Source organism: Bufo bufo, chromosome 10 (genome assembly GCF_905171765.1).
Source record: "Bufo bufo chromosome 10, aBufBuf1.1, whole genome shotgun sequence".
Classification (NCBI taxonomy): domain Eukaryota; kingdom Metazoa; phylum Chordata; class Amphibia; order Anura; family Bufonidae; genus Bufo; species Bufo bufo.
This window is the reverse complement of record NC_053398.1, coordinates 36,007,828-36,034,396: the sequence shown is the minus strand read 5'-3', so window position 1 is coordinate 36,034,396 and position 26,569 is coordinate 36,007,828. Positions and strand designations below refer to the sequence as shown.

Genomic DNA, 26,569 nt, shown 5'->3' with positions numbered 1-26,569 from the left:
ACTGCCTGGAAGCCCACTGATTTTTAGAAGGAATGGGTCGATTTTCCAAACTCAGCGAAGCCCCTGACCTCACCAATATAAAAGTACTGAACAACCCCTGTGAAACCAGTAATATGTATTAGCTTTCCAAGTATAAAAAACAGTATTCTCAACATGGTAGGGCCCTAGCCTTGGAGGTAAATGTTCTGCCTTCTGTTTAGAGGGTCTCGGGTTAAAATCCCAAGAGAGAATTGTACTTTTTTTTTTTTTTTTTGCAAGTTTTTACAAGTTTTTGACATTGACCAGTCTGCTGGTCAATGTCGGTATAGCACTGGCAATAAAATGCAATGCACTATAGGGATAGTGCATTGTATTTTAAAAGCAATCTAAATATTGCCTGTTATAATCCCATTGTGGGACTATTAAGCGGTAAAAAAAAAAAAATTATTAAATAAGAAAAATTCCAATAAAAAAAAATCCGCTTTTTTCCATTGATAATACACTTTTCAATGAACAAAAATTGCAAAAATAAAATCTCCCCCACATGTTTGGTATCACCCCGTCCATAACAACCCCCACTACACAAATATCATGTAAATTATCCCCTACAGTGAATACCGTAAAAAGAATTTCTAATATAATCTTAGTCACCACAGAAAAAATGTAATAATTAGCAGTCAAAAAGCGTAATTTACCCCAAAATGATACCAATAAAAACTACAAGTCGTCAAAAATCAAGCCCTCGCACAACTCCATAGAAAGAAAAATAAAAAAGTTATGGGTCTTTGGAAGCTGCGATGCAAAAATTTTCTTCCTTTTTTTTTTTTTTTTTTTTTAAAAAGGGAGGTTTTATTGCACTGAAGTAGTAAAAGTAAAAAACTATGTATTTGGAATGCCTGTAATCGTACTGACCCAGAGAATAAATATATTTATACCGAAAAACTGTAAAATGTATAATGTAAAAACTGGCTGTATTGCAGTTTTTTCCCATCTCTCTCCCAGTAAGAGTTAATAAAAGTTAATCAGAAAGTTATGTGTACCCCAAAATGACACCATTAAAAACTACAACTTGTCCTGTATAAAAACAAGCCCTCCTACAGCTACGTAGACGGAAAAACAAAAAAGTTATAGCTCTTGGAAGGCGACGATGAAAAAAGGAAGAAAAACGCTTGGTCAGTAAGGCCCAAAACAGGCTGGTCACTAAGGGGTTAAAATCTTGTGTGAATGGCAAAATGGCCTGATGCAAGTAATGCTGTACTTGTTATGCTGTAAGCAGTGTATATGATATTGTGCTATGACACAGCTTTGGGATGAACGTTACTTCTTTCCTAATACTCATACAAAATACTCCCTAATGTAAAGGCAAAGGTTGAGCCAGAGCTGCATGTCACTGATATGAGAAGGATGACTGCATCTGCTGCTTCTGCCCTTACCGTACTTGATGTCTAGCCCTGTCAATCAAGGGGACGGTGGAGGGTGCAGAGCAGAGGGGAGTTACAAAGGTAGTGCTCCAAGAACTCAGGCCGGCCCCTTGGTGCTTGAACTTGATAATTTGCAAATGAATAAAAACACCATGCAGCTGTTTAACATACAGACAAAAGAAAGGTATCATTTTAATCAGCATGATCAACCCTACCAGGCAGTATGCTTGCTTTAATAGGGTTGACCATGCTGACAGAGGCTCTTTAAAGGGGTTTTCCAAGATTTTATCCTCAGTATCTGATCGGTGGCGGTCCAACACCACTACTGTGGGCGCCGTGGCTTTCTATCTGCTTTTCCTAGGCCAGTGACAACACATTCATCGTTCACGTGGCCTAGGAGCAGCTCCGTCCCATTCAAGTGAATGGGGCTGAGCTGCAATACCAAGCACAGCCACTATACAATGTACGGCGCTGTGCTTGGTGAACTGTGAGAAGGCAGTGGTGCTCACAGGAGTGCCACGGCCTACTCAAAACAGCTGATCGGCAGGGTCCCAGGTGTCGGACCCCACCGATCAGATACTGATGTCCTATCCAGAGTATAGGTCATCAGTAAAAAATATCAGAAAACGCTTTTAGGACCACCCTTCACTTCATGCATTTTTTTATTTTATTTTTATTCGCACTTTAAAGGGGTTTTGAAGATTTTCATGTTGATAGCCTCTCCATAGGATAAGCTATCAATATGGGATCGGCGGGGGCTCCTTGAATGGAGCTATGTTGCAATTCTCTGCAGTTCAAGCCAGACTGTTCTGCACTTTGCAGATTGCTACTTTGTACACAGGTCCTGGTTGTGGTTTTGCTGAAAAGCTGACGTGGCCTGAGGCTACCCTGTTCCTCCAGAATTTTAGAAGAAACCTTTGGTGGGGTGAAATCGCTGAACCATGTTTATGGTCCATGTTTTGTCTAAAGAAAACGGATCCTATTAAAACAAATCTTTTCCCTAAGAGAAGCGGTGACCTGGCCTACTTTCCTGTAATGATATCCTTCACGAAACGATATTTGGGTGGAACTCAGACCAGAAATAGTCACTCGACTGTTCCCTTAGTGCAAACTTTTTATCTAGGTAATGACCTACTCTAAATTGTCATTGTCACCTGTCCTGTCCATTTACCAATAGCAGCTTTTTTTTTTTTCTTCTGTCAATTACTTACATGAATTGAGGGCTAGGTTTTGAGTGACTGTTATGCTAACGTCCATTAAGGGCATCTGTCAGCAGATCTGTCCTTATGACACTGGCTGACCTGTTACATGTGTCATTAGCAGCTGAAGGCATCTGTGTGGGTCCGATGTTCATATGTGCCCGCATTGCTGAGAAAAATGATGTTTGAATGTATGCAAAGGAGCCCCTAGGAGCAACGGGGGTGTTGCCGTTACACCTAGAGGCTCTGCTCTCTCAGCAACTACCAGGACCTCTGCACTTTGACAAGACCAGGCAGTGTAAACGTGATCACGCTTGGCCCTGACTTTTCCTAAAGTCAATCATAGTGCAGAGGACGCGGCAGTTGCAGAGAGAGCAGAGCCTCTAGGTGTAACGGCAACGCCCCCGTTGCTCCTAGAGGCTCATTTGCATATATTAAAACATCATTTTTCTCAGCAATGCGGACACATATGAACATGGCACTAACACAGATGTCTTCAGCTGCCAAGTGCACATGTAACAGGTCAGCCAGTGTCATAGGGACAAATCTGCTGACAGATGCCCTTTAAGGGATTTACTACACCAGTTTTTATGCACATTCTGTCGTTTGGCTGGAAATGCAGTGTCTTTACCATTAGACAGTGTAAAGAGGAGATTCCAGGTGCAGAGGTTGTACATGGCCTTAGCTGATTTCACGCTAGCACTGGTAACATTGCAGAGATGGATGCGGATTGCTGGGCGTCGTTACTACTTGTAATCTGTTTCAGCCTCATTTCTAATACAATTAGAGGAGGTTATGGAGCATTACTGGCATAATTAACGCGTTTCTAGCCCCCCAGGGACCTTCCACCATTCCCAGATTGCCGTGTAAAGAAAGTCAAGCACTCATTGACGTCTCTCTGAACAAGCCTAGGAAGCTGTATTCTGCTGAGATTCAGTTCTCTGGAGGAACGCTGAAAGTGGTGCGCCCCCCCCCTTACTGGTCCTGCTCCTGCTCCCCAGTGATCTGGACGTCTGTGTGGATCTTCATATGAGCTGCTCCTCTATTATGGCATGTGCAGAGAACTGTCTCTTGTTCTCCAGAGTATCATGTGCAGCTTAGGACTTCAGGCCTTCAGCTGGTCTTGAGTAGTGATAAGCGGCAGGGGCAATATTGGAATACGCAATATTTTGCGAATATTTGGGCGAATGTTCGCCATATATTTGAGAATTCGCGAATTCGTGATCTCCAGGCATTATTTTCTTGATTGCGAATATTCGCATAAACTGATATTAAAAAAAAAAAAAAAAAGAATATTCGCGATTACGAATATATTTTGCGATATTCTAAATATTCGCGAATTCTCGAAGTGCCGATATTCGCCATTAAAATTCGCAATTCGAATATTCGTGATCAACACTAGTCTTGAGTAGATCACTGAAATCCATATGTTTTCAGCAATGCGGATGATTTAGTTCATGGTCTGAAGGCCCATTTACAGACACCGACGGAGCAGCAATTATCGGGAAGGGCCGTTCCTTCACGATGATCGCCTGGTCGTCAGTGGAGAAAAGAGCTGCGTTTAGATGCATCGATCACCTCCATTGTATGGGGACAAGCGATGGCTACTGCATATTCTACTGCCCAGAAACGATGATTTAACCTGCTGCATAAACGATGAATTCACCCGATGAACGAGTGATTGGCGGCACATTTACACAGGATTCGTAGTAACTTTGGATCCACGATCGTTGGCCTAACATATGTGCGGTGTAAATCCCCCTTTTAGGCCTTCATAGTAGAGTTGAGCTAGAAGTATTAAAATAAAAAGTCACTTTTACCATTTGTCCACTGGGGGGGTCCCGGTTCCTGGTACCATACTGACACTGCTCCAGGGAATCGGTTCTTGTGTAATAAGATGGGACCAGTATACGGTCTCTGCTCTGTTTACGAGAAACTGTGTGTCACGTACCGGGGACCAGACCGGCCCACCGCGCCACGTGACAAGGGTTGCCCAAGCCCTTCAGGCCGATTCACCTCACGCCCTCACACGCTGTTACGCCCCATGCCGGGCCGTAACTCGAGCATAAATCGTCCACCTGAAGCCTGCAAGCACACCCACTCACTAACACGAAACTTTCACTGCCACCACCCGTCAGCTATGAGGTCGACAGGACACCCCTGAGTGTTCCACTCTCAAGCGGACACCCACATGATAGCAAGCCTCACGGAAAAACAACATACGTCCTCAGGCTGCACACACACTCTTCATGGAGCCAACAGGTTCTTAAAGGATAACTGTCACATTTAGACCCTAATTTCAATTTTCATATACGTAGTTACTAATAACATGATATTCCAGAATCAGTTACTATTAAACTGACTTACCCCATATTTAATAAGATTCAGCCCTTAGCAACCAGTCTGCATAAAACTACAATCTCACTATTCAGTTAAGATGGCCGCCACTGCCCTCACCCTGAGGCTAATCCTGCCTGCCCTCACTAGGCAGTAACAATAGCCCCCCAAAAGTGTCAGTAACCAGAGCCCTCCCCCTAAAGGGTTAATCTCCTGCAGCACAGAGGGGTCCTCTTACCACATGTTGCTTTCATTTATACACTGAGCAGACGGCAGATCTCCCTTCCCTGCTCTGCGCTGCTCCAACTCTGCATTCTCCAGCTCTGCTGAGTGAGGGAGCGTCTGCCAAGCGCAGGGACAGGGAGAAGTGCACACAGCCCAGGCACTGTTATCAGCTGCTGGGGAGGACCTGGCTTTAATCATTTACCTACAGTCCCTGGCTGTCAGTAATCTGACCCTGCACGCTGCGTCCTCCGTCCTTCCATGCCTAGCAACCCTATTTTAAGCACAGGTAAAAGTAGGCAGTGCAGGGAACAAAACTGTGGAATTAAGGGGTAATTGAATACACAGTGAAAAGTGCAAATAGGGCCACCAAGGTGATATTAATCCCCACAATCCAATACTCCCAAAAGAAAAAAAATACAACAGTTATCCTTTAAGGTTACAAGACAAACCATCAAATTTTTAGGTTTAATGTATAAAAAATAGACAGCACTTGGTTACAGAAAATGATGAACAAGAGACCTACATAAATGGCAAACAATGGTAAAATAAAATGGAGAAAACATAGAAAGTTCTAATGCTTAAAGGGAACCTGTCACCGGGATTTTGTGTATAGAGCTGAGGACATGGGCTGCTAGATGGCCGCTAGCACATCCGCAATACCCAGTCCCCATAGCTCTGTGTGCTTTTATTGTGTATAAAAACCGATTTGATACATATGCAAATTAACCTGAGATGAGTCAGAGCTTGTAAATATGACTCTTCTCTGGTCACACAAGTAAGATATGACTCTTTTTTTATGTTAATTTGCATATGTATCAAATCATTTTTTTCACAATAAAAGCACACAGAGCTATGGGGACTGGGTATTGCGGATGTGCTAGTGGCCATCTAGAAACCCATGTCCTCGGCTCTATACCCAAAATCCCGGTGACAGGTTCCTTTTAACATTTGTCTGGTAAAAGTCCTTTCCTCCCAGGAGATTTGGGCAGAGTAATGGTGCAGAAACCAATTCGATTACATCTCCCACTCTGTGACTCCCAAATATCCAGGCATTGCATGTTTATGCCCTTCCTCCAGGGGCAGGCCTGAGGGCGATTCTCACTCCCACCTCTGGGCCGAGCTTCATTACCCATGCAGCCGGCCCCCCCTGGCCAACTAGGGAACGGGTATGAAAATATCAAAAAGATAGTTTCCCAGTTGCCCTGGTGAAGATACAGACCCCAGCCCTTCTTCATAATTCATATCTCATCGTTCCGAGTCCTAGCCTATCAAACGCTACACATCCAGGACGCTCTGAAGATGAGATCCTTATTTTAATAAGAAGATGAAGGCGAGTTGATACGCCATGTCTGGTGTCCATGCGATGCCCCCATCATACCAAAGATGATAAGCTAGATTTTGGGGACATCCGATCCCTCCTGAACAAGTTATGAAGGATTATGGATTATGGTTCATGCTCTGGTTAGGAAGCCCCCATGCTGACACAAGGCGCCGGCGAGTCTGCTGTCCCCTGTCCCGAGTCTGACCAGCAAACGGGCCCATCCTCATTAGCATCTCTGTGCTAACTACCCCCCTGTTTACCCAGGTATGAGGCAGACATCTCGGCCTATATGCAGCCTTAAACCAATTCATCACTGGCTGCTGGCTGGCAACACAAATGCATATGAATGTGAATCACACCAGAACATGTTACCATAAAACCTATATTATCACAGCAAACGTTTTAGTAACTAGGAATAAGGCGGTCCTTATCCCTGACGCTGTGTCCATCCTATACTTATATGCAGTGCAATCCGCAATAACATGCACCGTATTCATATGTAAGAATGGAGTATATGTGCACAGAGTAAGTTACGCCTTCTCTTTCAGGACGCATATTCAGAAATCGCTTACTTGTTTGCAGAGTTTTTCCGAGATCTGGATATTGTGCCATCTGACATCATCGCTGGGTTAGTTCTGCTGCGCCAAAGGCAGAGAGCAAAGCGCAACGCAGTGCTGGACGAGGTAAGGTCCCTTTAGCCGCGGCGACCTATACGGCTCACTATGGAAATAAATGCGTGACAAAAGAAAAAATATATAAAATATATAGAAATAAGTTCGACCTGAGACGTTATCAAGTGTACGTGTGACCAGCTGATCACTGTCTGCACCAAAGGGATGAGATCACTGTCCCCTTTAAAGGGTTGTCTCATTTCTCCATTACTAAGGCAAGATGAGTCCTAACCCAGACGGCCAGGAAACAGCTCATTGGGCCGGCCCTGCGCTGCGCAGCAATGGGAGCTGCTGAAACAGCGAGGCGCCAGGGGCAGTTTGGCCATAGACACTACATGAAAATTTCCGGTGGGCTTATGCCCAGGGGCCGCGCCTCACAGCTGGTAGCTGGGAACATAATGATCTGATGGTGTCAGCATTAACTAATTCTAGAAACATCAGATACTTATGCACCTGGGTGAAGGTCTCCTTCTGAATTCAACCATATCACTATCTTAAAGACAGTGATACAGTTGAATACTGCAGCGGGGGCAGCAGTGTATGCTGCACTGTGGTATTTCATTCTGTTGGGGTGGTATTTTGTGCTGCATTACAGGATTGCTGGCCCCACCTACTTCTTCTGTCATTTGGGACCTGCATACAATATGGGACCACTTTTAGGCCCCTTTCACACGAGCGAGTTTTCCGCGCAGGTGCAATGCGTGACATGAACGCATATCCCCCGCACTGAATCCTGACCCATTCATTTCAATGGGTCTGTGCACATGAGTGTGTTTTTTCACGCATCAGTTCTGCGTTGCGTGAAAAACGCAGCATGTTCTATATTCTGCGGTTTTCACGCAGCCCTGGCCCCGTAGAAGTGAATGGGGCTTTAGTGAAAAAACGCATTGCATCCGCAAGCAGGTGCGGCTACAGTGCGTTTTTCACTGATGGTTGCTAGTAGATGTCTGTAAACCTTCAGTTTTTTTTATCAAGCGTGTGAAAATCGCATCAAAACGCGTTGCACTTGTGCGGAAAAAACAACTGAACGCAATTGCAGACAAAACTGACTGAACTTGCTTGCTAAATGGTGCGAGTTTCATGAGGCCTTGAGGTTTTTTTCAGGGCCATTTTAAGTTCCCAGTCCATCCCATCCCCGCGGAGCACTGCGCTGTTTCCCAGCTGCCTGGTGGTCAGGGTTTAGTCTCCTCTTGCCTTACGAATGGCAAGATGAGAATCCCTTTTAATGGTGGTTGTGGAAGTACAGGAAATCCCAGTGAGGTCTTCGCTGGAATTTCCTGTTCACGCCATGTTCATGTGCAATGAAATAATTGCATGTTTTTGGTGCAGACCTCTGCAGTAAAAATCTAGTTAAAATATAAGGCTCTGTTCACATCCACAGTAAGCAGCAAATGTCACAGGGATCAGCAGCCCCGGGCACTCCAGCCGTTCTAAAACTACAACTCCCAGAATCTTCCTTTCACGTCTATGGGAGTTACAAAAACGTGTGCATGCTGGGAGTTGTAGGTTCACAGCAGCTTGAGTGCCGAAGGTTGCTGATCCCTGAAGTACCATAAGTTTACTGGGGACTAGTTGCATTTTTTTTCCCCCATAGGAGCAGTTTGGGGAACTTTTTTTTTCAGGAACCCCAACAGGTTTTACTATTTGTCTTTCCATGTTGTGGATGCTTTCAGTATGTGTGCCTGCTTTAAAGGGGTTTTCTGGGTTTGGTGTTGGGTCACCAAAATATATGAGCTTGACGCGGACTGATTAAGCCCATATACAACCTTCAGCTGGGTTCACACAATCGTGTTATGGCTTCATGCAGAAGCCAGGTCTTCAGAGGCATGTGTGGATCAGATTCCTCTCCTAAAGAAGTCTTTAGGCAAGGCTATCCTGATCTGACAGGGAGGTTCACTCAAGGATCTGGAAAAATCCCCAGAATGTGTGAAAGTAGGCGCCGACAGTGGCGGTCCAGTAGGTCCGAGTAACGCAAGGAAGGCAGCTAAAGAAGTGTCCAATGAAGGCACTCTATGTAGAAATGAGATACACAAGGGGGGGAGGTCAATTGAACGGAGTTCAACTGACCAAGGGAGATGGAGAAACGTACGAAAGCGCCAAACCAAGCTAGGAGTGGGTAGAGAATGTAATGTAATGTCTTGGTGGTACAGTAGTACACAATATAAAGTAAAATAAAAATAAAATAAAAGTACAAGGTAGATTGAAACCGATAGATAAAGTTCACTTCCCGCTACGGTATCGGCAGGAGATTAAAAACAAGGGGTTAAAAACAAGAAATATGAGATAAAATGGATGGAAAAACATCCAGTGCGGCACTTACTTCACTGGGGGGTCGTCAGCAGGATAAGCACGTAACACGTGTGACGGTTCCCCCCTGGCCAGGATTGTGTGTAGAATCTCAGTGAATGATGGCAGCGAGGCACAGCGCTTCTGATCAAATCACCTTTATTGTATAATATATGGCTCAACGCGTTTCGGGGATCAAGGTTTCCCCTTCATCAGGAGCAAGTATTATACTTGCTCCTGATGAAGGGGAAACCTTGATTCCCGAAACGCCAGTGTGAAAATTGCAGGATTACCGGTTTATAAATTGTTTTTATATAGATAGTGACATGGAAAAATGTAAATAAAAAAAATCTCACCAAACATTCTAAAGAAAAAATGTTTAAGATAAAAACATGATTTAAATAATAGGTCTGATGATGCATCAGAAAAAAGACTATGTGGTGATGGGGTACAGCAAAGACGAGGGTTAATGCAATGTAGATATGTTATCTATTGAAATAAAATCGCTAACTTTCTGCGTTTTCTCTGTTTTCAGGCTAATAATGATATATTGGCTTTCTTGTCGGGCATGCCAGTCACTAGAAAAACAAAATATCTGGACCTGAAAAATGCAGTGAGTATTGCCGCGCCCTGTGCAGGTACGGCCTGTCCTGGTTCACCTCTTCTCACAATGTCCTTTCTGTCTTACTACAGCAAGAGATGCAGCGGTACAAGGAGGTCTGTTATTACATGCTGTTTGCACTGGCGGCATATGGCTGGCCCATGTACCTCATCCGGAAACCGACTTGTGGCATCTGCCGATTGGCGGGCGCGTGCTCGTGAGTTATACTAAGATTCCTATTGTTTTCTATGCTAAGACCTCGTGTACACAAGCGTGTGCATGCTGTGTAATAAACGTGTATTACGGCCACTTAGTCCTGAGTGGGGCTCTGTTTCAAAGATTAAAGGGGTTGACCACTTTCTGGTGAAATTTCCAAAATGCCATAAACAGGTGTGTGTACCAGCGAAGAAAACTCTAAATCCCTCTTTCGGTATCTGTCGGTCGAGCGCTTGTCTCCGGACTCCCTCGTACACATGCACGTTCTGCTTGGCCGAACATGTATGTGTATTGAGTGGGGGAGGGAGATCGCTGCCGCCACTACCTTTGGGAGAGCAAAAGCATCAGACGAAAATATTCACATTGCCCGATCCTTCTCTCCCCCAACATCATCTGTCGGGGGGGACTCGGGAGTTCTGCGAACACATCAGACTGTCGGCCGTACCCCTCGACAGGTTCAGCTACCAATGCACTAATGTGAGGGCCTATACGGCAACACATCAGTTCTAGGTCCCCCGCTGCCCTTCAATATGGCAGGCAAACACTGGACGGCAGTAGCTGCGGTGTCCAAAGCCCTCAGGATGGTGGCACTCACATGATTTACTGATGTGACTGCTTACCTTCCTGCGCAGGCGCTGAAAACGTTCAGCGTATAGCGAGGCACAGTGATCAGAATCTGCTGTATATGCGCTTGCACTGAATGCTTTTAGCACCTGCGCAAAAGAGGGCTCAGCCGGGGAAACGGTCGTGTCAGTGAATCACGTGACTGCCACAATCTTGAGTGGTGTGGACGCGGCAGCTGCCTCTGTCCAGTGTTTGCCAACCATATCCTTGCAGGGAAGGGTCAGGGGTAGGGAAGGAGGGGGAATGTAGAGTTTTTAATACCAGGTGACAGCAGTTTATGGCATTTTAGAAGTTCCATAAGATAATGCCAAAGCCCTTTAAGGTTACCTGTAGAAAAACATGAATTCAGAGCTCCTAGAACTCAATATGATATAGAACTTGCAGTTCAGCCAATACCATCAAACCCTGCCTGGATTTACCGCCACGGCGCTATGCATAGCTTCGGTAACGCCCTATCTGGGGTCTGTGTGATACGGATGCCAAATACGCTTGTGTGTATGAGGCCTCAGCCTTGTGTATATATTGCTGTACATGTTAGTTTTACAGCTTGGCCTTGTCTGTCTAACTTCCTTGTCTCTATGTTCTTGGTTTGACATCTGCAGCAGCTGCTGTTGTCTCTGCTCTTCTCGTCCTCGCTTTGCCCCTGGAGTTACCATCGAGGAGGATAACTGCTGCGGTTGTAATGCAATTGCTATAAAGCGTCACTTCCTGGATGAGAACATGAACATGGTGGACATTGTGTACACTTCATGTCATGATGCGGTTAGTCTTCTTTCCTGTCTGCTTCATATACCTTTCCTCAGTCGCGTTGTTCTTGATGGTCAGTGGCCTCGTTTATGAAGACCATAGTAAGGAGATTGAGCCGTTACCCATGGTAGCCGGTGATGGCCGACCTGACCGCTTAAATGATATCTTCTTCGGAGCTTCGTTCACACAGGTATCACATCACCAGCTCCTGAGCAGCCATCAGCATTGCCATTACTGTGGCAGTGTTATCTCTGCGGATGGTGTAGAGATCTGTGGTGTCCCCTATCATTAACCCCTTAATGCATAGTCACGTATATCTACGTCATTACGTGTAAGGTGTTGTATGGAGAGGGTTGCTGTGCTGAGCCCATTCTACGTGGCTGTATAATACAGCAGGCACCCGTCCGCAATCAATGGGATCAGCGATGACGCTGACCCTGGGTCATTTAAGCCCACAGATGCTGCAGTCAATAGCGGCACCTGTGGAGTAATGCTCGGGCTATACGGCGACACGTGTCGCGCAACATATTTTGTAATGCTAGTCTATGGTGTCGCACTGCGACATGCTGACACGCGGCAGTCACAAAAAATCCATCCATGAATGTTGCGCGACACGTTACAGTGCAGTTGTACCCTATAGGACATAAAAAACACTTCATAGGTAATATCAATATAAGTTTTAATTAAAACACCAAAAAATCTAAAAATTCATGAAAAGTGGCTACAGGTACTAACCCAAAGAGAACACAAGAGGGCGCTGAGATATCAAGTCATTTAGAATTAGGGTTTCGTTTGAATGCTGTACGGAGGTTCGTCTCCCTACAGCATTCAAATGTATGGACTCCGGCGAGGCGAAGTGAGTTATCGCGAGACTTCGATGAATACCTCAATTTTTAAACCTTAAAACCATTTAAAAAAATGGAACCGAAGTTGGCTTCGGTACCGAGGTACCAGTCTGTACCGAAGCCGACTTCGGGTCCATTTTCCAATCCTATTGAATAAATAAACTCCTATGGGAGTTAGTAAACACATGAAGACATACAGGGAAGGTAAATGGATTACCGACCGATATGTCAGAGCCCTCCTCCCAGGTAAACTTCAGAGTGTCAGAATCTCATAGACTGCAATGGTATTCTATTGTGGTCCATAGGACAAGAGATCAGAAGATATCGGGTTCTAGACCCCTGAGGGGACTAGAAGTTATTGTGTAAAAAGTACAAAAATAAAACACTGAAATATAAGAAAATTCAAGTTGCCCCCTCATTCCCAATTTTACATATAAAAAAAAAAAAAAAACCCATAACAGATATTGTCATTTCACAAAATGCCCAAATTATATTTTTCCTGCACTGTGTAAAAAAAAACAAAAAACATGCAATTCACCATTTTTGGTCGCCTTGTCCCCCCCAAAAAATTTAATAACCGTGATTATAGGTTCCCCAAAAATTATACCAATAAAAACTACAGTTTGCCCTTCATAAAACGAGCCCCGCATACAGCTCTTTAGACGGATATATAAAAATTTATGGCTGTCAATTTTCCCCCACAAATAATTTTTTTCCCGTTTTCTAATACAAGATATGGTAAATTATATTGTGCCACTTGTCCCACAGAAATAAGCTCTCCTATGGCTATATGAACGGAAAATGTAAAAATGTATGGCTCTTGGAATGTGAGAAGGAAAAAAAAAAAATGGGCCTGTTCGTTAAGGGGTTAAAGGGGTTGCCCCATGACAGCAATAGGGAATAAGAGTCTGATTGGTGGGGGTCAACTGCTGAGGCCCCCATCGATCACTTGAACTGCCGACGTTCTATTTCACTCGGTGGGGCTGCCAGAGATAGCTGAGTGCAAGTGCTCGGCTGTCCTTAGCAGGTCAATAGGGTTGAATGGAGCAGCAGTTATCCCTGGGGACCTAGAAGGGACCCTATGGCTGTCTGTACACCACACTGGCCATGATGTAGCTGAGACCTGTGGGGGGTCCTTCTCCTGGCTCTTCTGCAATCAGTAGTGTTTCATGATGCAGGATGCCAGGCATGCCAGCTGCCATTACAGTCTATGGTAGGTACAGAATTAACCAGTTAGGCGTTTTTAGAAAGTTATTTTTTCCCCCTTCATCTATATTTTTAATGTGGTGTCATTGGCGTTCATCACTTATTCTCTTTCTCCAGGTCTATGAAACCCCATTCTTTGTGGCTGTTGATCACGATAAGAAGAAAGTGGTGATTAGTATACGTGGCACACTCTCTCCAAAGGTAGGCATGCTTTCTTATTAAAGGGGTTCTCCCTTAAAAAAAAAAAAATTAACCCCATACAGGGTTTGAGGCGTGTCTTATGGCAGGGGTGTAACAGATGGGGCCCTAGCCAATCACACGTTCCTATTTGAAATGGAGCAGCAGTTGCACATGTCCGCTGCCCCTTCATTCGGCTGTATAGGACGTCTGGAAACGGGCAAGCTCTGTACTCGACCTTCTCCAGCAGTTCCACAGAACTGAATAGAGCTGCAGCAGACATACAAGACCACCGCTACATTCAAACTGCGGAACGAGTCGCCCCTGCCGAGCATCCTGTGGATAGGGTGTTAAGTGGTTTTTTTTATTTTATTTTTTTAAACCCTCTAAGAACAAGTAGTGTGTGTCTTGTAAGACGTCCCAAACTTCTCACTATTCATGTTCCCAGGATGCCTTGACAGACCTCACGGGAGATGCAGAGCGCTTGCCAGTGGAGGGTCACCATGGGACATGGTTAGGGCACAAGGTATGGGTCCGTTTTTTATTTTATTTTTTTGCATCAGCTTTCCTCTCAGGCTCATGGAGGGTGTAGAGCGCAGACCCTTTGCCTGGCTTGGCTCTCCCTCATATATCTCCAAGATCTCCATGATGTGTTCAGATATCCTAATGCTCTTTATGGGAGTTAATCAGTGATCACGATCAGTACTCCATTAGATGTTTTCTGAAATCATGGTGTTTGCAGAAGTCACCACCTCGGGCTCATACGCTTACATACATTCAAATAATTCCTTTTGACTTTGCAACACGTAATAAGTTTAGTGCCCCGTTTATCTCTTAACCTCTATGTGACTCTGGCACCATCCGTATTAGTCATGCTCGTTACATCATGCACACAGTTTTGCAAGCTGCCATGACCCCTTGGAAGTAGATGAGCGGCAAGTCCTCTTTGCCGTTCAGTAATGTCTCCCTGTCATGCCACCTTTATGATCAGACGCGGTGATGTCATGCTGCTGTCTTGCTGTTTTCAGGGAATGGTTCTTTCTGCTGAGTATATTAAGAAGAAGTTGGAGCAGGAAATGGTGCTGTCTCAGGCATTTGGCAGAGATCTGGTAAGATGCACAGACTAAAGATAAGTGTCATCAACATGAAGGGCATCTTCCCTCCATGTCATGTTTCACGGTATAGAGTGGGTCCGTTTTCAGGCTAATCCCGGAAAATATATGAAAGCTAAGCACCGTTCTAGTGGTATTTCATTATGGACATTTATGGCAAATGCACAGGATAAGTGTCCGATAAGTATGGATGCCACACCTATCTTGAGGCACTGACTCGCTCCACTGTGAATAGGGAGGTGACCGCGCATGCGCAGCTCTCTGTGTATTTCTGTGAGAGTTCTGAAACTAGTAAGTCACTCTTAGGGCTCATTCACACGGCCGTATAATTTTGCGGAAGGTCTGCGGATCAATTCATTTCTATGGGCCCTCAAAAGATGCAGACAGCACACGTTATTCCGTACCACGGCTCTGCAGAAAAGATAGAACATGTCCTATTCTTGTCCGCATTCGCGGACAAGAATAGGCATTTTCTATTATGGTTGCGGCCATGTGCGGTCCGCAAATTGCGGAAACTCACATGGCCGGTATCCGTGTTTTGCGGATCTACGACTGTCTGAATGGGTCCCAACTCTTACGCTGTTTTTGGAACTCCCGTAGAAGTGGATGGGCAGAGCCGTGCATACAAGACCACTTCTCCATTTACAGCAGTACAAAATAGGGTCCCAAGAGGTGGGGAAACCATTCCGGTGCCTGCGCGCATCACCTTCACGCCTGCGCACTGCATATCACTATGCCTCTGCCCACAGACGCCGGATTTCGGCTGCAGAAAAAGAATGACGTCACGCGCATACAGGGCTGGCCGGAGGATACACAGGGGAGGAGTTAGTCACGAGTAAGGCCGGGGGAGCCTGGGCACTTGCAGCAAATGAGCCGCCCCTGGGCACTTGCGATGGCTCATTTGCGTATCTTTAAAACTTGATTTTTGGCACTTTGGAGACTCTGACAAAGGTAACATTAGCGCCATGTACTTGTGTCCCACACAGCTTTATAATCAGTTTAAATCGTGGCCAGTAGGTGAGAGACTCCCTTTAATTCCGGTTTTGAGATTCTCTGCCGGATCTCCAAACCGGCACAGATGTGAAAGTAGCCTGAGCCACCAAATAAAGGGTCCGGCAGCCGCTTATTCCTCTCTGTGAATAAGGGGGACAGTCGGGTATAAGGTCTAAAATATACTGCCACCTTCAAAGGGGTTTTCCAGGTGACAGTCCTATCCATAGGAGAGGTCATCAATTACAGATCAGTGGGGGTCTGCCTATGGGTATGTCTCGTGATTTCACCCTTTGCAGAGCATAGTGTCAAATCCGTGGCCAATCTGCAGCAAAATAAATGACGCATCCTAAAGCAGAGGACTGCAACCTCTGGCACTCCAGCTGTGAAACTACAACTCCCAGCATGCTTCATTCATGCATTCTCAGAGTTGTAGTTTTACAACTGAAGTTTGCTGACCCCTTCCATAAAGTTTCTGTAAAAGTTTCTAACATTTCGTAGATTAAGCTACTGCTGACTTGGTCACACGGACAATTTCTTGTGTTCCCAGGGACGTGGAACCAAACACTATGGCCTAATTGTAGTGGGCCACTCACTTGGAGCCGGCACCGCTGCTATTCTGTCCTTCCTTCTGCGTCCCCAGTACCCTTCCCTAAAGTGTTTTGCCTACTCTCCACCAGGGGGCCTCCTAAGGTACGTGTTCTATACATGTTTTAATTTACAAGATGCCAATGGATAAGCTTCATTAACTAATGCACCATGCGCTTTTTTTCAGTGAGGATGCCATGGAGTATTCCAAGGAGTTTGTTACGTCTGTAGTGCTTGGGAAAGACTTAGTACCCAGGTAATAAAAAAAAAAAAAGATTTTCTGTAGTGTAACCTTCCTAGTTGAATGTACATTGATCTTTCTTTTCCTTTAGGATTGGTTTGTCTCAACTTGAAGGATTCCGCAGGCATCTCCTAGATGTTCTCCAGAGGAGCAACAAGCCAAAGGTTAGATGTGGAGAGATTACTTTGCTGACGTGGGCTGGTTTTATTGCACTGCTGTATTTAAATGCATCCTCCTTTTCTAGTGGCGGATAATTCTAGGGGGCACTAAGTGTATACCTAAATCAGAACTTCCTGATGAATCCGAGGGGATAACGGTGCCCAGTAATCGGCTGTGGACTCACCCCAGTGATCTAACCATAGCGCTGTCAGCCAGCACCCCGCTCTACCCTCCTGGACGGATCATTCATGTTGTGCACAATCACCCGGCAGAGCAGTGCTGGTGAGTCTCAGTGCGGGTATTGTAGGGGCTGCAGGAGGCTGTTCTGTGATGCTGATGATGAACAGATCATCAAAACTTTATTTTTTCACAGTTTCTGGGATCAAGAGGAACCCACTTACTTTGCCATTTGGGGAGACAACAAAGCATTTGAAGAAGTAATCATCTCCCCAGCCATGCTGCATGAACACCTTCCACATGTGGTAATGGAAGGCCTCAATAAGGTTAGGGGGATAACTATATGTCGTGAGATTTCTTAAAGGGGAAGGGGGGGAACCTGTGATCTGTTGTCTTTGTCCTTTTTTTTTTATCCAGTATTGCTGCTCAGTTCCATTTACTTATAGGGAATGTGTCGCTGAATTTTTTTTCTGCTAGTTAAAACTTGATAGTGACACCAATTTCTTTCTGACATGTTTTTATTTTCTGATTTTGTAATTTTTTTATTCTACTTTCTGAAAATAATAATGGGGCGGCCATCTTGCCTGAGCTGTTCTTAACAGCATTTAGAAATAGGCTTTCAGCAGCCAGTATGATTTATAGATACAATGGACAGAAGGGACCTCAGTGAGGTCAGGAGGGAGAAGATAAGCTGTGATATCACCTATGATGACCGGTGGATCCCGTGTTAACTGTATATAGGTGATATCTGTCATTCCAATCCCGCCGGTAGTGATAAGCAGGTAACTGCAGTAAAGTGATCTGTACAGACCAAGAAGTGGCACCTTTTATTAGTGTTAAAACTGCAGAATTGTTTGTTTTATTTATTAAAAATAACCACCAAAAATTCTTTAAATATATAACATAAAAACACTATTTAAACGACAGGTCATCTTCTGATGACACATTCCCTTTAAATGTAATACCAGAATAATCCATACATAATAGTGACCATGTATCTTGGGGGGGGGGGGGGGGGGGGAGCAGACCCTGTTTCTAATCCCAGAGACAACCCCTTTTAGACTTGCTGATTTTGTATTACTTGGCAGCCATTGAAATAACAAGGTACAAGGAGCCACGCGTACAGAGCCGATACCCTTTATATCTCTCTCTCCTAAACAGGTGTTGGAAAATTATAACAAGGGCAAAACCGCCCTGCTTTCAGCTGCCAAAGTGATGGTGAGTCCAACAGAAGTTGATCTGAACCCAGAACTGATCTTCAGTCAGCCGCCACATCTGTCGCCTCCTATTCTGGAGGTGATCCCTGCCATCATGCCTGGCACAAATGCCAACAGGAGGAACAGCAGCACCAAGTAAGTTGCGGGAAACTTGCGGGAAAACCAGTGAGGGGTTGTGCCATGAGTTGAGTTCTTTGGGAAATTATTTTGTGGCATTTCTGGTTTCTCTTGACCCATCAAATGTTGATGTGTTTTTTTAATTCTGTGCCTCATATTTTGTTGATTTCTTATTTTTCTCCCTCTGTGCCTCGCCCTTCTCCCCCATTTCCTTACGCATGTTTCTTGTCCTCATTATTCAGGGTCGTGTAATTTCTCTTTGCTCGCCTGTGTAATGGACACTGTCCTGTCAGGTTTTTCTTGCATTACCATGGCCTGTTTGTCGTGATTAGTAATCTCTCATCTGTGAGTCTTTTTTTCAATCTTTATCATATTTACATTTACGCTGTTGTTTTTCCTCATCCATCTCTATCTGTCATAGTTGCCTGTGAGTATCCCTCCCCGCCTAGTTTTCGTCAGTCCCTCGTTTCGGTAGGTTGATGGCTCCTCTGGCATAAATCCTTACTGATTAGAATCTGGAATTGCTCTTCCTTTGAATGTCTGCCTGTGTTTTTATAGGTTTCCCTATATACTGATATAAGGGTTTGGAAAGGAGACATTTATCATTGGGATTGAAATCCTGGGTCAGTTCTCGCCCACGGTTCATACTGACATACAGAAGATAAGCGGTCTCGGCATGAGAGTTCAGATGGCAATTTTTTGGAATAATTTTCCATTCTTGATGGGCCTGTGTGTTGGTTCTAAATGACAGCGACAATTCAATATTTAATATCTGTCTTTATCTTTGACTTCTCCACCACCACACCTTTTAGTTTCACCACTGGAAACCATAACCAATGCATCAAAAATACATTTAAAAAAAGGGAAAACAGGCTTTTTTTTTTTTTTTTTTTTTTTACTTTTTTGCTAACTCTAAAAAATACTAAAATAAAAATGACAAAATATAAAGCCCCATGTATCACCTAAAAAAAATTACTGCAAAAACTGTTCAAAGAACCAAACAGAAAAAAAAGTTATGACTTTCAAAGACCCATTTACTAAAAGAAAAATGGAAAATGTGCCTGGTCAGATAGGGTGTTAAATGGCCTGGTCTTAAACTGGTTAAAATAAAATCTGCATGTCAAGTTATGCTGTGGATATCGCCCTGAAATCAGTGGCAATCTGTGGATTTTCTGACCCAAAACACATCCCATGTGGACGTTCCTGTATAGTGTGAAGGTCAGGATTTTTTTTTTCCCCTTTTTATAGCTCTAGTGACAGGTTCACTTTTGTCCCTGGATTGCGTCTCTTATTGCAAGTGTGCTCTCCAAGTAAAAGGCGCAGTACCCGACACAGTCAAGGAACGAGCTTTGTACTGTTTCAGTAAGAGAAAATGAAAAAATAAAATAAAAAAATCACTGAAAAACTCTTCAAATTTGTAGATTTGGCCTTGTAAATATTAGAACATACGTAAAATAGTCTCACAGTGTAACAGACTTTTAGAGCAGTGGTGGTCAACCTGACTTAAAGGGCGTCTGTCAGCAGATTTGTGCCTATGACACTGGCTGACCTGTTACATGTGTCATTAGCAGCTGAAGACATCTGTGTTGGTCCCATGTTCCTATGTGTCCGCATTGCTGAGAAAAATTATGTTTTATTCTATGCAAATGAGCCTCTAGGAGCAATGGGGCCGTGGCCATTACACCTAGAGGCTCTGCTCTCTCTGCAACTTCTATGCCCTCTGCACTTTGACAGGGCCAGGCAGTGAAAACCTCATCACACCTGGTCCTGTCAATAAAAGTGCAGAGGGAGCAGAGCCTCTAGGTGTAATGGCAACGCCCCCGTTGCCCCTAGAGGCTCATTTGCATATGATGCATCATTTTTCTCAGCAATGTGGACACATATGACCATGGGACCAACACAGATGTCTTCAGCTGCCAAGTGCACATGTAACAGGTCAGGCAGTTTCGTGGGTACAAATCTGCTGACAGATTTTAATATAATTTTCGAACGTTACATTCAGCTAGGGTCTGTTAAAGGGGTAGCTGACATACTTGTGTGACTTTTTTTGCGACCAAGTTTTCTCCATATATTTTATTTTGCTTGGACTCCTCAGACACTTTCTAGGGTCCCTACGTAGAGGTATATACAAAAACACACATAACAGATCTTGTGGGGGAGAATAAGATGCGACAGTGCCCTCATAACATAGGAGAAGATAGACCATTTCAGGTGCATGAGAGCTGCATATAGTCCGAGGCCCGCCAGTTTGTTAACACTGTTAAGGAGCCAGAGGAGCTTAAAGGGCACCATCATCACATTTGTACCTATGGAACTGGCTGACCTGTTACATGTGCGCTTGGCAGCTGAAGGCATCTGTGTTGGTCCCATGTTCATATGTGCTCGCATTGCTGAGAAAAATCATGTTTTCATATATGCAAATGAGCCTCTAGGAGCAACGGGGGCGTTGATGTTACACCTATCTGCTCTACTGTCTACAACTGCTGTGTCCTTCAATCAAAGCACAGAGGGAGCATCAGTTGGAGAAAGCAGATTCTCCGGGGGTAAAGGCAACGCTCCGGTTGCCCCTAGAGGCTCATTCGCATATATTAAAACATGATTTTTCTCAGCAGTGCAGGCACGTGTGAACATGGGACCAACACAGAAGCCTTCAGCTGCCAAGCGCACATAAAACGTGCTAGACCGTTTCATAGGTGCAAATCTGCTGACAGATGCCCTTTAAAAATGTACCCTACTATAATGCAGTCATTATAATGACACTATTAATGACCGTATTTTTTGGACTATAAGACTTAATTTTTTAGCAGTAAAGAATCTGGAGTCTTATGGTCTACAGTCAGGGTGGCCTAGTTTTAATTAGTAAAAAATATTTATTGTCTAATTTCCTGTTGTCTAAACCTGGGAGGGGTCTTATGGTCGGGTGGGTCTTATAGTCCAAAAAATACTGGATCTTTTTACCTTTGACATACTGCCGTTTTCTTTTATCTCCATCTTTGTATTGATATTATTCTTCTGTTGCCCAAACCTCTGCAGGAGTAAGCAGTCTGAAATCAGCCTCGAGGGATTTTATGACTCCCGTCTTCTGTCCCCGGTGCTGAAGGATCCCGTTGAGCTTTTATTGATGAGCACCAAGGATTGCCTAGCGGTGTCACTGCAAGACCGCAGAGCGCCATTAGCTACAATGGAGAGCCTCTCAGACAACGAGTCAGTTTACAGCTTCGATTCCAGGCGTTCTTCTGGGTTCCGAAGTATTCGCGGTTCGCCCAGTTTGCGGGCTGTCTTGGAGCGGGATGAGTCGCACTGCTTCTTCATTGACCCAACCATTCCAGAGGAGAATCCATCCTTGAGCTCTCGTACTGAGCTGCTTGGAGCAGATGCCCTTTCAAAGCACTCTCAAGAGAGCCAGCACACTGAGATTATCCATAATAGTGGTCGGTCCTCGCCCGGAGATTTGCCACCCTGGGATGAAGAAGCGGCTGCAGGAGCAGAGACCACCAGGGTGCAGACCCCAGCCCAGGAGGAACTGGCTTTACAGAATGGACGCCTCACCGAAGTTCCAAGCCCTCAAGTACTAGAATTTGCAGAATTTATAGACAGTCTTTTCAATCTAGACAGTAAAAGTGGCTCTTTGCAGGACCTTTATCATATGATGGTGTCAGAAGGAACAGACCGTGAAATGCCCAAGTCTATAAGTGATCAAGAGATACTCTTAAGAGCACAGTTTGAGCCAAATCTGGTGCCGAAGCCTCCCCGCCTTTTTGCCGGCTCAGCAGATCCATCATCTGGCATATCTGTTTCTGCCTCTTTCCCTCTTAGCTCTTCAGGTGAACTCATGGACCTTACACCGACAGGTATGAGCAGCCAGGAGTGCCTGACCCCTGATCCCACACGGACTGCCACACCTACAGGACCAACTCACGGCAAACCGGAAGAACTACTCATCTCCGCTCTCTAGCAAAACGCACATAAGCAATTGAGTCCAGGATCTTTGATGGAAATGCAGCGTTAGGAGTAGAATAATGCAAGCTTACAATAGGAAGAGATAAGCCAGAGCTTAGTTACCTGTGGTAATTGAGTCGTAGGGAGAGCTGCCCTCCCACCATCAATTTTTATTTTTATGCCTGTGGCACCACTGTGTTACAGACTTTGCACAGCTGAAAGGGATTTTCAGACCTTTTTGTGAAGATCACAAACCAAGGAAGGTGATACATTGCACTAAGAAGATGCCACTACATTGGCAGTCTTGCGTGGCTTGTCTTTTTACCAGCCAAGATTACTTGCCAACCTTGCTTCAGGAGTCTGTTCAGATGGTGTGGTTGACGACAGACAAACTGTGTAGGCTTTCGGGGTGGTTTTACCTCTGGTCTGCATTTGGGTATTTATATTGGATCATACTATTGCGGAGGTGTGTAGGTACAGTACCAGCTGGGGCAAACAAGGACACCCCTTCTGCCTTCATTACATTTAGGTGCCATGTTTAAAAAGACAAATGTTTGAGAAAAAGGGGCATCATTCATTAATCTCTGTAGGCTGGACCTCTCCCCGGTATAGCTGATGTAGTGTGGGAACTCATTTTAAAGAGTTTGTCTCATCATAGACAATGGGGGCATATCGCTAGGATATACCCCCATTGTCTTAAAGGTGCAGGTCCCGCACCTATATCGAGAATGGAGCCCCGCAAGTGAAGGAGGGCGCACTGTGCAGGCGCAGCCACCCTCCATTCATTTTCTATGGGGCCGGCGAAAATAGCCGCTGGGACTCGCATCTATATTGAGAACGGAGCCCACCAAGGGGGTGGCTGGAGGACTGCGGTCCGGCCACCACCGAGCCGGCCCCCAATAGAAGTGAATGGGAGTGTACCGCACATGCGCTCGGCTATTTTCGCAGGCCTTATAGAAAGTGAATAGAGGCCGGCTGCGCCTGCACAGTGCGCCCTCCTTCACTTGCAGGGCTCCGTTCTCAATATAGGTGCAGGACCCGCACCTGTAAGAAAATGGGGGCATATCCTAGCGGTATGCCCCCATTGTCCATGATGAGACAACCCCTTTAAGATCTCTTGTTTGTATCATTGCAGGTACATATACAGTTACACTTCCTATCGTGACATTCTCTTCAAGGTAGCCATAGAAATGTAGTCCCTTTTTTATGATGCTCAGATCCTGTGTCCTACTATCTAGTCCATGGATCCCACTAGCAGTGAGATCACACAAAGTTGTGCTTCTATACGACCTGATTGTTTCCCAGGCTGTAAGATCGGACCTTTTCACCATCACTTTTAGGCCTCTTTCACACTGGCGTGTGCGGCCCGTTGCCGTATTCCGGCCCGCAAAATGCGGGCCGCAATACACGGGCGACGTTCCGTGGGCATTCCGCATCACGGATGCGGACCCATTCACTTAAATGGGTCCGCAAATCCAGAGATGCGGAACGGAACCACGGAACCCTACGGAAGCGCTTCCGTGGGGATTCGTCCCGTACTTCCATTCACGGACCCATTCAAGTGAATGGGTCCGCGATCCACTGCGGCTGCCCCACGGACTGTGCTCGTGCATCTTGCGGGCCGCAGCACGACCACGGGCCGCACACGCCAGTGTGAAAGAGGCCTTAGGCAAACCATCTAGCCTTCAGATCTTCCTTAGAGCTTACATCTAGAAGACTTAGACATGCTTTGCTCTAGCTTATCGTAAAGCATGAGCTTTTCTCATGACCATACACTATACAAAGTACTGCCTCACAATTTCCTCCTGCCATGGTGTCGGCTATGATTGTATTTTATACATTTGGCCTTGTCTTATCTGTAATTTTAAGGGTTCCAGTGGTGGGAATTAAAGGGGTCCTCCACCATGGCACAGATATTACTGACACATATGAGTTAGGATAATTTTTACTAAAAAGTAATCACCCCTTTTAGTCTTGCCAAACACTAGTTGAAACTATCTTTCCCCAACTTTCTTGGGCTATGTTTACATTACAGTTCGCATATATTTATATATTTTGGTCCTCGTTAGGACAGTATATGTTAATGTTCCTTATCCTTTTCCATGATGGAATGGTGTAGCCTACTGCATGCCTTCCATCAGAGGTGTCCATCGCAAGGTCCTCCCATCATGTACCTCCAACAGATTCTAAACTTGACTGGTCATCTCAGCAAACCAGGCCTATGGAAGGTGGAGGTGACAGAGGTTTGGGCAGGTCACGATCCAGTCTTATCTGACCCTTGTTTCCCCTGACAGGCGACGTTGTGGGACTGTTGGGCGGAATCCATAGACCTGGATAGATCATTGGTGGGTTCACCCATAAATCTTTGGGATCTGCAGACAGTACTGAGTAGCCAGCATAAATACTAACACTACAACCTTGTCCCATTTCTTGTGACGTGCAGGATGTTAAAATCTATAATGGTTATATACAATCACACCAGCACCCCATACGTATACCATTCATGACTGTATCCATGGGAGACCTACTGAAAACACTGGCTGTCAGAGCACCTTACTATTAAAGGCTATGGACACCTTTGGGCCAGGAAGAGACCGGACAACACAGGGGTTACTCCTGTAGTTACATGTTGTCGTGACGTCACCACTGCAGCCGGTTGAACAGAGAACAGCCGGGATAACCAGAGCACTGGCGCGAAATCAGGTAAGTAATGCTAAGTTGTTGTTTTTTCTGCAGAGGGATCCCATGTGTTGTCAGTTTTCTTCTTGAAGTCAGACAACCCCTTTAAAGGCTATGGACACCTTTGGGGCACATTTTTTATGACTGCATTTTATTCATTTCAGGCAAAAAATCTTTTTTTATTGGTCTTTCTTAAAAATGTTCAGCTGTTTTTGAAATACAGGGGTTAAAAGAAATCTGTCTGTTTCTCTTCCCAGTCCTGAGGCTCATGTGGAGCCTTACCTCTGATCTCCTGACCTCATAAACACTCACTATAGCTAAACTCTGAGAACTGATACTCTGCAAACAGACTGCTTTTTTTAACCCTTGTGTCTCAAAAACGGCTGAACATTTTTAATAAAGACCAATTGAGCAAATGACTTTTAGCGTAAAATGCAGTCATCCCAAAAAATTGTGTCCATTTCCTTTAAAAGGAGTTGTCTGGTTTTAGGAAGAAAACGGACAACACGTGGGATCCCCCTGCAAAAAGAACTGAGCAGACCTGAAGGCCATGGTTTGTTCAACCGGCTGCAGTGGAGGATCCCCTGTGTTGTCCAGTCTCTTCCTAAAACCGGACAACCCGTTTAAGGACCGTATTTTACTATATGTACAAAAGGAAGAGAACCCCTCTATTGCCATGCAGTCTGAAAAAAGCTTTTTTGTTTTTTCACTATGGCGACCAGATTTTTATTTTTTTAGTTTGTCCTGTTTACAAAAGGAAAGTCGATGGCTGATCGGCACCACCATACCCCCTTCCCCAGCCGATTTGTGTTTCCCGCACTTGCTATACAGATTCCTTAGAATAAGCGGTGGTAGATATGAAGATGGTTCTTCAAGTACTCACATTGCAGTATTTTTTTTTCTTCTGTGACACACGTACGCCATACACACGGCCAAACATATATCTGTCTTAAGTCAAATCCTGTGCCAATTAATAAACACTTATTTGTCGTTCATAGTGGCATATGCCCCAAAGGAGTGAATCACCTAAGGATGTTGATTGACTGACCTCCATATGTAAGGAATGTAGCTGTACAAGCTTAAAAAAAAAATGCCAGATAATGTGTTAAACTACTGTGTAAGTGTCAAAAAGGATATTGGAGGGATAGCCTCTCTTCCGTATCATGGATGGGAGGGATACAAATGTGCAATGCCATCTGGGATGGCACCAGTTCCTTTGCTTCAGGAAACAGCGGGCCTGGCAAGTAGTAGTAGAGTGCGGAGCGCAAGACTTGTACCCTATGGGAGCCATAGTGGTTGGCACTTTTACGTCCTTGAGACTCTTCTAGCAGCGATGGGTTAAAAATCCAAAGTCTTCTTGATCTCTTTTTGTATGGGAAGGAAATGACGCTGATTCCTCTCTCTTCAAATACAGAGAAGAGCCATGTTGTCCCTCTCATTGAACTGTTCATCGCAAGGTACGTCGTTCACACAATAATGGGTTCTTTGAAAGATG

The 26,569-nt window shown here is 44.9% G+C and overlaps 1 protein-coding gene across 3 annotated transcripts in view; it reads left to right on the top strand.

Annotated features, from left to right (window-relative positions):
* The window catches only part of DAGLA (diacylglycerol lipase alpha), a 38,902-nt gene extending 15,835 nt beyond the window's left edge, over positions 1-23,067 (top strand). For all 3 annotated transcript variants that reach the window (XM_040409394.1, XM_040409395.1, XM_040409396.1), the window contains exons 7-20: positions 7,031-7,165; positions 9,975-10,052; positions 10,133-10,257; positions 11,483-11,642; positions 13,796-13,879; positions 14,304-14,381; positions 14,884-14,964; positions 16,508-16,650; positions 16,733-16,801; positions 16,878-16,950; positions 17,031-17,227; positions 17,319-17,448; positions 18,284-18,474; positions 21,490-23,067. In XM_040409394.1, the coding sequence (XP_040265328.1) occupies positions 7,031-7,165; positions 9,975-10,052; positions 10,133-10,257; positions 11,483-11,642; positions 13,796-13,879; positions 14,304-14,381; positions 14,884-14,964; positions 16,508-16,650; positions 16,733-16,801; positions 16,878-16,950; positions 17,031-17,227; positions 17,319-17,448; positions 18,284-18,474; positions 21,490-22,411 (2,466 nt within the window). In that variant the 3' untranslated portion in view covers positions 22,412-23,067. The remainder of the gene's footprint in view (positions 1-7,030; positions 7,166-9,974; positions 10,053-10,132; positions 10,258-11,482; positions 11,643-13,795; positions 13,880-14,303; positions 14,382-14,883; positions 14,965-16,507; positions 16,651-16,732; positions 16,802-16,877; positions 16,951-17,030; positions 17,228-17,318; positions 17,449-18,283; positions 18,475-21,489) is intronic.
* Positions 23,068-26,569: the final 3,502 nt, after the last annotated feature.